General features: G+C 26.9%; 1 protein-coding gene across 1 annotated transcript; it reads right to left on the bottom strand.

Moving 5' to 3' along the window:
- Positions 1 to 787: 787 nt before the first annotated feature.
- Positions 788 to 2,421, bottom strand: LOC111040018 (inhibitor of growth protein 1-like). Its single transcript, XM_022323702.1, has one exon. It carries the CDS (start codon positions 1,953 to 1,955, stop codon positions 963 to 965), a length of 993 nt encoding a protein of 330 aa, XP_022179394.1. The 5' UTR covers positions 1,956 to 2,421; the 3' UTR covers positions 788 to 962.
- Between the last annotated feature and the right edge of the window lie 9,275 nt (positions 2,422 to 11,696).

An 11,696-nucleotide genomic window follows, 5' to 3' on the forward strand; every position in this document is an offset into this window, starting at 1 on the left:
AATTATGAGAGAAGTAAAATGCCAGCTACTTACCACGTTTTCCATGTTTCCTTTACCACGGCTTTCATAGGAACCGGAGGGAGAGACTATAGGTTTCTGTTTCAAAAATCTCTAAACATGATTGGGCTTTCAAAAGAACTTTTTTCACATTTGACACAAGTCCGTTCAAACTATTGAATTTTCCACCAATTGTTTATGCTACTCTAGGATGTGCATGTGCAAGAAATATGTCTATAGTTGCTTCAAATAGACCATTAATTTAAACTGTTTTTTAAAAAAGTTGAAAATTGCACTGAAATATGCATTTATATTCTTAAAATCCCAACATACAAAACTTTTAAATATGCAAAATTAAAATAGTATTAGTTGATTCAGTAGAACATAAATTAAATTTGTATCTATGTCAACATTAAATTGGATAAATAAAAAAAATATGCAATTTCATAAATATCCGAGCCAATAATAATAATAGAACATTTTTAAGGCATTTATATAAATACACATTTTATATATTTAATTCATTTAACTAATTCGTTAAAATAGTATTAGTCTAGGTTATACTATGATTTTATAAAAATATAAAAATATATTTACCTTATATAAAACTAATTTGTTTAAATAGTATTAGTCTAGGTTATACTATGATTTTATAAAAATATGAAAATATATACCTAATATAAAAGTACTTTAGTACTATTATAGACACATGTTATCAAATAATATACAACTATCTACATATGCCTAAATTTAGGTTTGATAAATTAGTTATGCTTTGAATGTTTAATAATATCCATAATTTTACTTTCAACTCATTTATTAATACAAACATACAACTTTAATTTGGATTGTATACCTAGATTATATAATATGTAAATTCAATGCAAGATAATTTATTGTTTAATAAGTATTTATAAATATCAAATTAATTTAAGTAGATTGTGATTGATGTTCAAAACAAAATCTTAAGCATTATCTTCTTTTTCTTTATTGTATTGTTCAAGTTCCTTAAGAAACTGCGCTTTAGGCTTCATTATATTTGAACGATCTCCACGACACTTGGGGCAAAACCATTTGCCTTTTGGTTTTGTTGATAATGAAACACATGAAAAATGAAACCATTCAATTGGACATAAATCATTATCACAACATATCATCTCTCCGTATGAAATCTGATCACAAAGACAATAGGTTGGTTCGTCCGGATCGACCGCTATATCATCATCATCATCATCTAATGATGGTGAATTGTCCTTTTGTTGCTTTTTATATTTTCCCTTCCTTTTGGTTTTTGTTTCTGTTTTTTGAGTTGATTTTTTCAATGTAACTTGAGATAGTACTTGCGCTGTTGCTGTAGATCTTGGAAAAGGTGTGTTGGAATGTTGAATAGCTGACAATGCCACATCATCAGAAATCTCTTTGTAATCTGGTTCATCGACTTTGTTACGTCTGGGCCGTTTCACAAGTTTTGCATCATTGTTAGATTCATTACCATCATTATCAGGGTTGCGTTTCTTCAGTTCTTTAGAAATAGTACTAGTGCTAGTACTAGTGCTAGGTAAGCATCGATCTTTGGAAGAATTACTGCTCTCTGGTTTTTCTTTGATACTTGGATTGGAAGCATCAGATTCTTTAGTAGAGGTGAAATATTTCTTACCATTTTCCAAGCGCCTGACTTTATCATCTACCAAGTCAGATATTTGTTGAACTGTTTGCACTTTTTTATCCCCTATATTTAAACCGGTTACTAATAGCTCTGTCAATTTTTCAGAATTTACTTTAGACATACAACCATCAATATTGTCAGTCAACTTTTTGATCTTCGACATCATTTCTTGGAACTCCAAATCACGTTCACGCATCTGCGTCACGTGCCGCTGTATGTCCAAAGGTAAATTTTGTGTACACTCTGTATAATCATTGTAATATTCCAAAGCTTTGTTAGGTCGATTCGTCATTTTATCGAGAAATGTTCAATGCAAGACACAGATCTGAACAGTTTTATAAGAGAACAGAAAATAATGACTTAAATCAAACTTACTTCTCAAGAGCCATTACGTTGAGTAGTTTGTAGTATCTTAGTAAACGGTGAATTAAATTCAAACGCAGGCACGTATTTCGACCTTACTATGGCAATATAATATTATCGATTAATAGAATATTTTCAACGGCCACTTAACAGCTGACCTTAACGCTGCACAACAAGTAAGAAGTAACAAAACAATAAGTAATATTACCGTAATAAGTAACTACTAACTACAAGTTACAACTGTTACAACACAGCAGGCAATATGGCTTTTAAATTTTTGATACCGAAAAGTCGAAAACGAATAGAAATTAGCTACAAGCTGTGGATAATTTGCACTATGGAAGTATGGACTCCAAATTGTTTCCAAAAACTAAAAACCAAACAAACAAATGTGCACTATCAATATTCCGTTATGATAACGAGATAACGAATTTACTAGTATAACCATGGTTCGGTTTTCAAGTGGTGATCAGTTGATCAGTTTAAATTTCAGAAATATGTACGTACTACGTCCGCGATTGTGGATACAATAATAATAATAATAATAATAATAATATTTTACGTAGTTATTAGACGTCTGTTATATATTTGTATACCTATATACGTAGATTTTTGCTCTCTACTTCTATATAGTATATTGACTGTATTGGAAGTTGATTACTGTACCGGGCACACTTTTTTGTTGCATTGTTTTTTCTGGGTTAACTCACATAGACATTTAGTTAGTTACACTGAAGACGATAGCGAAGGTTATTTTGCAATTTTCACGCATTCGCAACTCGCGTTTCTCTCTGGTTCACCACTTCTGTGGTAACGAACTAACGAATGATGATGTTTTTTTTTAATTTATGTAAATACTTCCAACGAGTTAAGGACGATGGTGCAATCATAATTTGTTGGTCAAACTTAGTTTTGAAGTTTTGAATTCTACGACTTCTATGTATTTGTACAACGCTATGCTACTTTGCCTACCTCGATTTAAATTGTCCTCTGCTAGGTTTAGGTACTGACTAAGCTATAAACTATAATGACTATTTTTATAATTATTTTGGAGTAGACAACAGGTCTAGTCATTGAACGAGAGATTGAATACTTTGAATTCTTCAAATTTAACATATCTATTACAATGACTAGAATTCTAGGTATCTAATGTGCTATGTAACTCTATATGAATAATATGTTTATTTTATTTCAATTGCGGACACTGATGAGCGACTGTAAGTTCAACTCTGCCACCTTGGTAGACAATGTGCGGAAATTTGAGTTGATGCATGCTTTGATTAACCAATGCCAATCATAGAAAAAAAAAATTTCTACTAATTATTTCTCTTAAAATCAATAGCAACTGTTTACAAATAAAAATATCCAAAATCCCTGTTTGGGTAACCCTCCAGGTTAAACCTTACAGGTCTAATTGTGAATCTACATCATCCAGGGAACCACCCAAACACACAAAAAATGTCATCAAAATTGGTCTAGCCGCTTAGGCAGGGGCATAAGAGACATACAGACAGACACACATACATTAATTTGTATATAATTTGTATAAACATGTACACAAATAATACTTATTGGGACACTAAATAATAAATAGAGAATGAACTGTTTTGAAACATTAATGTATACAATTATGTAAGTGGCTAGTCAAATCTGATAAACTCATTTGACACTCCAATATTAACTAAATGATGTAAGACTTAACATTGTAATATAAACATAAAGAGTAAGACATAAAGCGGTTAAAATTTTTGATACAATTATAAATTACAGAGTATCATATTATGAAGTTATAATGTATTATATTAAAGATTTTATAAAAATAACAGTATTCCAATATTAGTTTAAAAAATGATAAAAGTAGTTACATGGCTTACAATTATAGTTTTAATTTACAATAATACAAAAGTCTAATAAAAACACTTTAAAATAGGAAAGTACAATGAATATTTCAATTAATAATGTGCCTTCATAAAATTTAAAATTCCAGATACTTTTAAAGGCATTCTATCATTGTTTTTTAAATTATTTTTATAAGTTTTAATAGCCTACATTTTTTTTTAAACTTTAGTAGTTAATATATACTGGAGCATTCAGTAAAATCACTTTATTTTCAAGACTTAATTTTAGATTTAGATTCCAATTCTTGTATTTACTTTCTGCAAATTTTGACAGGCAGAACACATTTAAAATATCTTCTGAACTCCCTTCAAAATAACCAATACATTTTTCATGAAAAAATCCATACATACCAGAACATTTTCCAATATTATCAATTTTGTTTAAAAACATTTTTAACTGATTCTGTGTTGTTATAGGACTATTAAATTTGAATTAACAGGCAGAGAGCTATTATTTTTAGTTGAGGAGAGGTCATGTTTGAGTTTCGGTTGTAGTATTATAATGGACTTAGAACTTTTAGCAGGCGGTTTTGAAAATGAATCCGAATTTTCTGAAAGATTATTAATTTTTACGGTTAATTTTGATGTTGGATATAAATCACAAGTTGAAATGTATTTTAGTAAGAATTTTTTAGTAATATTCGAAGTAGGTAATAAGTTTTTACTATTTTTTTATGTATAAATATATACATTAACTATTATTATAATCACATATTGATTATCAAAAATATTGCTTTAAAATTAAATATGAAAACAATAAATTAGTATCGTAAAGAAATAAACTTTACTGGTTGACTGTTACAAAACTAGAGCCAAAAAACTAAGCAACTAGGTGCATACTACAAGATAATAGACTGTTTTCAACCAATTAATAATGAGATATTTAGTTTTTAATTTTTAAGACTAACTTATTACCAAAAATACAAAACGTATAGGTTGAATGGTTTTTTTTTTGAAGTATAAGCAACTTGTATAACTGTGAAGGATCACCAAAATGCCTGTGGATTTGATACTATTATCATTTAACATACCGGAGACGGCATGTCAGTCTAGGATATTTTATATGGTCATTACTTATTATTATTTATTAATACGGTATAAGTAAGTCTCTTTCAGACGCTCAACACGGAAACGAACACCACTGATTACCTGATTATATGTTTATTAATTTATGTTTTAACCTTGATCATAGTCCATAGACTATCCATATTAATTATTATAATTAATATTTATTTTGATCATCAATGATTTTTACGTTTACATTTTTAAGAGTTATTAAAATAGGTTAATGTAAAATATGACGACTTAAAAATGTTCATTAATAATACTTCAAAATTAATTCATTGTAAAAAAGTAAAACCAACAAACCTAAAAGGTTGATAAAATGTTATAATATTATAATAATAATATAATCTTATAATATTATCAACTCACTGTAATAACTAATAATTAACATTAGCTCTCACTCGCTTGGCTAATTAACCCTTCTACATTTATTATAATTACCTTTCGGGCATTATAGCTAACAAAGTTTAACTGATGGCTGGTTATAAGTAGCACATACACATACATGTTTTGTATATGATTTTCAATTAATGATTATACATGATAGTGAGTTTAAGGTTCTATAGTTTTGTGAAATTATTTTTTATTGAAATATTTCGTCTTTTAGCAGTTTTAGAAAATTCAAAAATGTACTTATTTTTTATATTTAAAAACTACTGTATGTAGTAACTATTGTAACTACAGTAAAAACACTAGTTTGAGAGAAAATTGTGATAGAAATGTTTTATACACAAATACGTAATTAATTATACATACTACACATTATTACAGTATTGCATATAGGGAGATATGGTGAAAATTTAAGGTACTCAGTATAATATGCAATGTTTAAAGTGCTTGTGCGTGTGTAGTAAAATATTATTAGTAGGGCTAGGATTTCAATGCATTAAAATTTTTTTCTGGAATGTTTTTTACACTACGCTTTCTAAAATACAAATTGGTTTCAAGTTCACTCCGATCTAATAATACGATAATACTTCCGAGTTCACTATTATCTATATGACTATTATTATTTTCTCAAGATTATTTACATTATTATTCCAATATTTTAAGAGTACTGATTTCAATTCCAAATAATCATCACTTGAAATGTCTTAAATTTTAAAATATTCGAAAATTAAATTTATAGAAGTTGGGGGAACAAAATTGGGAATAGCGGACTGATCAATTTCAAGTTCATACTCATAAACTTAATAAATATAAATCAATTGTCAAAAGTGTTATAGTTGCACTATGTTGATGTAACTGGAGAGGGGTCCAGGAAAAGACCACCCCTCCTTACTGAAAGTTTCAAAAGTAGAACAATTTAAGCTGAGAATGTTGCTTAATGCCTATATATCAGGAATAATTAAAAATTGTTGTTAAAGTAGTAATAACGAGCATAAAGAGGTTTTATACATTGAATATAAAAATAATAAGTGTTGGGTTCATATTAAAAAAATGTGGGATCACCATACATTTTTTCATTTAGATAGGTACAGCCTTGTTGTTGATCTTATTACTTATTGACTAGATTTTGGTATGTACCAAAAATAGTTGACCAAAAATCAATTTAATATTCGAATAATAAAACACTTTTTAGTTTTTATTGGCTTTTCAAGCTAATAAAGTAATTATAAACAACTGAAACTGTTTCTGCCTGTCCGTGATTTTATACTAAGGACTTCCTATTTTTTATAATAAGTACTTAACTAAAAGGGGTTTTATTTAAAAATAATAATTATAATACTATAAACTAATATACTATTGATACACCATTTTAAAATTTTAACTAAGTCCTAGAAGTAACTTTGATTTTGAATTTGTTTGTGAAATAAGATGAATCCTTTTATTAATATGTATAACAACAAAAAAAGCGGGTAAGTGGATGTCACTCTGCTGTTCAATAGGTGTCTAAAAGGTTAAATGGATGGTCTAAATTTAAATTCAATAATATGATATAATTGTATACGAAAAACGATTCTGAGAGGAGACGGTATGTCAGTCTAGAGTATATTTTATATTGTTATTACTTATTATTAATGAGGTATAGGTAAGTTGAATTAATATTATGAATAATATGATTCTTAAATTATCAGTGATGCTGGAAAAATATTAAATATAACTCCGTAAAATTGGGCTGTTTTGGAACCGAATTACAATAAAATGACAAAAATAATTACTTTTTGTGTTCATATGAGATTTGTCCAAATTTGAACTCAAAATGTCTGTAAAAAATAACTGTATTTATATATTTTTAAAATTTTTTAGTTGAGGAAAAAACTAAGTTGAACCAGGTTTTAAATTTTCAATCCTTAGCTGCAAGAATTTTATAAATAAAATTTTATAAATTCTTAACTACAAAATCATTTTCAATTTTCAATTTGATAAATATTGTCAAAATTTGAACTTTAAATGCTTATAAAAAAAATGTGTGGCTATGTAATTTTTAATTTTCAACTGATAGTGTAACAATGTATCAAGACTCTTGTATTAATTTTTCATGTTTATTGACCCAACCAAAAAAATGTTATCGACATTTATAGAAAAAAAAATGAAAAAAATTGAAAATTGAAAATGTCCGTCAACAGCTTAAAAAAGGTAAAATATTTTGAAAATTGTATTATGTGTATGAATTGATGAAATAAACCTATGGTATACATTTCAAGTGTCTACAGAAAACTAAGAAAATTTCTACACGAGAAATCGATTAAATTTTAATGTTGTAAAAACTAAAAATTTCAACTTTCAAACGCTTATAAAAATTTAATTTGACATTTCTTTGATAAATTTAGAAAAACTTGTAAGGAATCTTGTCTTAAGTGTTTAAATCTTAGATATAAAAATACATTTTTTTTATGAATTTCATATTCAAAAAAAATTGCTAATTTTTGTGATTTTTACGAATTTTGTTAAAATTCTAAGTTCAGGAGCTCATAAAAAATTATTGTGGATTCACTCTCAACTTTTTTTTAATTTCCACTAACAAAAACTCACGAGAAACCTTGCTGTAAATGTAAATTTAAAAGTTTTTTGACCGAGGGAAAAATTTTTTATCGACATTAGTTTAAAAAAAACCAAATAATAATCGAACGTTTCATATGCCTATAAATAGTTCAACACCAGTCAAAATATTTTGAAAGTTTTATGGTGTATAGAAAATGACAAAATACTAACACAAATATTTAGTGAAAATTTCATGTATCTATGGTCATTTTTTTAGAGTTAAACTAAAAATTAAAATCAATTTTTTCAATAACTGGTTTCGGGTAAAAATTCTCGTTTTTCCTTGAATTTTTTCTTCTATATCCTGTTTTGACCTCCTGTTCGCATCAACAAGATTCACTTTCCTACCAGAAAACGTAGACCATCGTGTGAACCGAATGGGTCACAAACTCGTTTTACCCTGAGTCAACACATTGAGCCTTATTTATCTTATCTGTACTACATACATATGTGTATAAATACATACAGACGTACGCATGCATATACAACAATATAAAAAACACATATCGTTGTAAAATCAATACCTACATTTATCGCTCCGCTCAGAAGCTATAAATCACAAATTAATCAATGTTGTTTTATCAAACGTATATGTATGCATAGAAATTCAGTGTATATTTTAACTAATATATTGGGAACAGTAATGTCACCCAGAGAAAACTTTTTGTCACTTCGATTTTTGTAAAAATGACTTACCTATGTTTGAAATTATTGACTAATTTTATTTTATAATTATTTCTTATATTTAATTGTGTTATTTATTTATATGAATATATATCATTTCGTTTGATAATTTGAATTTGGAAGTACGTATAATTTACGTACGTTTCATCAGCCCCCCCCTATCAATTTTCAAAAAATTTTTTGGTTAAATATTTATCGTACAATTAGCTTGGATTGGCGTGACTAATTTTGAAATTTGCGTGGCACAACATCAACTTCAAAAGTGAAAATAGGGTAGGGGGGTTGTAGAAACGTTTCTACGGCCCCCCTCAACCTAATTTTGAGTAATAAGGGGTTTTTTTCCATCCTAATAATTAGCGCGCAATTAGCGTGAATTTGCGTGACCTGTTTCGAAGCGGTAAAATTAAAATAATTGGTACCTATATAATTGTTCAAGTCATTAGACAAAAACCTATAATTGTTTTATGTGTTCCAAAAGGTAACAGTACAAAGTTGAAGAATGTGTACCAGAAATTTGTAATTTGTATTCCTACAATAGTTCACATAATTTTTAAAAAAATGTATACTTTTTATAAATAAATACAATTCATTTGAAATTAATTAAATACATTTTATTTCAACTTTCATTTCACAAATATACAAAGAAAAAAATATAAACATAGGAAAGTTTTGAAATGATGATGACACCAAAAAGCAAAGCTTGTGAAGGATACACAGAGATGTCAGTACTTTTCTATGAGGTTTATTAAATGAAATTCTTATCAAGGAATTTATTGTAGTTTCTAATGATTTTAAGTGTACTTCATATGTACCACCCCACGCAGATGTTCCATAAGAATAAACCGATTGAGCTAAGGCACATGAAACCATACGCATTGTGTTTGGTAATAAGAATCTACTAAGTACTTTGAATTTACTGTACATACATCTAACTTTTTTAATTAATTCATTAATGTGCAAGTTCCACTTTAAGAATCTATCAAAAACTATTGCAGGGTATTTAACTGATTCGGTGGATTTTAAAGAGGTACAATTACAGATAGTATTAATCGTTAGACAGCCTATACAATTTGAGTCATGTATTTTGATACATTCAAACAGTAAACATATTAGCCAACATATTACGTACGTTTCCAGAGCCCCCACATATCAATTTTCCCAAATTTTTTTTCCCAACATTTAGTACGTCATTTGTTTGTATTTGTTTGACCAAACTCAAAATTTGTTTGATGTCAGTTCCCCTCAGAAAATCGGTTTTCCGCGCGGGGGGCTGCAGAAACGTTTCCCCAGCCCCCCGCATAAGAAATAATAGACTTTCAGCGAATTTTTTTTTACCAATTATTAGTACGTTATTTGTTTGAATTTGTTTTTCAAGAACCAGAATTTGTCCGACATCGGATACACCGGAAAATACGATTTTCCCTTGTGGGGGGCTGAGGAAACGTTTCCCTAGCCCCCCGCATAAGAAGTTAGTTATTAGTTAATTTGTGTTCAAATGACGTACATGTCCCCAGCCCCACCCAATAAACATTAAACATTTTTTTCATCTTAACATTTAGCAATCAGTTAGCAAAAATTTGCAAGGTAGGTAGTTGTCGAAATTTGCAAACCAATATTTCGTCTGTTATACGCATTTCCGAAATTTGCACATGTCGCCAGCCCCACCCCACTTTGAGAAATACTCGGAAATTCAAAATCGTTTCTACGCTAATTTTTAGCATGTAATTACCATATTATGTTTTCTCGGCTATCGATTTGCATATTATAACTTATTTTCTAAAACTATATATTTTATAATTTATATTATAAATCCAAATAGTTTTTAAAATAGGTAATTTTTAATTATACCAGCCTTGTAAATACGATTTTTCAATTAGATTAAATTATTACAATTGTATACACATTTTTAATGTTGTTATGATGATATAAAAATATAAATAACTTTTTATACCTTAGTTTGAACTTTTTAAAATTAATTTTATTACAAAGAAATAGCCTTTTTCTTACATGTAAATAAAATATGTTATCATTTACTATAAGATAAAACTTGTTGTGATCTGTTTTCAGTTAACAATTTTTTTAGTTTTTTTAATAGTTTTATCAAATATAGATTTTGTGTTTAATACAGATTTTTATTGATTTCTTCAAACAGATTTTTTATTAGTATTATATCTATTATAGATTTTTTAAATTATGACTTTTTTATCAAATACATTTTAATTCAATTTTCAATTTTTTATAATGTACGAATTTTGAAATGTGTGAAATGTATGAAATATAGATCTGCTTTAATGATTTTATATTTGATTGTACGTTTTTTTATTGAATTTGTATTGAACGGAACTTTTTTAAGATTTCAATTCAATAAAATCGGTTTGATGAAAAATCAAAAAAAAATAATAGAAAATAATAAAAAATAGATAAAACCATTTTTTTGTTAATTTTGTATGATATAAAGATTTTTTTGTTGATTTTTTATCAAACGGAATTTTTTTGATTATAATTTAGTAAAAATTAAAAAAAAAATTTGTTATTAATACTTTTAATAAATACAAATTTTTTTATACAAGATTTTAATTCAATTTCCATTTTTTTTTATAAATTACGAAGTTTTATCAAAAGTAAATCTTTTTTAATGATTTTAAATTTTTTAATAAGTTTTTTTATTGATTTTTTGTTAAACAGAATTTTTTTTAGATTTTAATTCAATAAAAATCGGTTTGATGAAAAATTAATAAAAATAGTCTATTTGTAAAAAATACTAATAAAAATCATGGTTGGTAAAAAATATAATGCACGTATTTTTTTATCAAAATTCGATTTATTTGATTAATTTTTCTCAATATACATATTTTTATTAAATTTTTACGAAACAGAAGTTTTTAAGATTTCAATGTTATAAAGATTTTTTATTAAATATATGTTTTATCAAACATTTTTTATTTATATTTTAATAAAATATAAATTTTTTAAACTATAGATCTTATAAATTGTAAATTTTTCATCAAACAGATTTGTATTCAATTTATATTTTTTAC

Source organism: Myzus persicae, unplaced genomic scaffold, assembly GCF_001856785.1.
Source record: "Myzus persicae strain clone G006 unplaced genomic scaffold, MPER_G0061.0, whole genome shotgun sequence".
NCBI classification, from domain to species: domain Eukaryota; kingdom Metazoa; phylum Arthropoda; class Insecta; order Hemiptera; family Aphididae; genus Myzus; species Myzus persicae.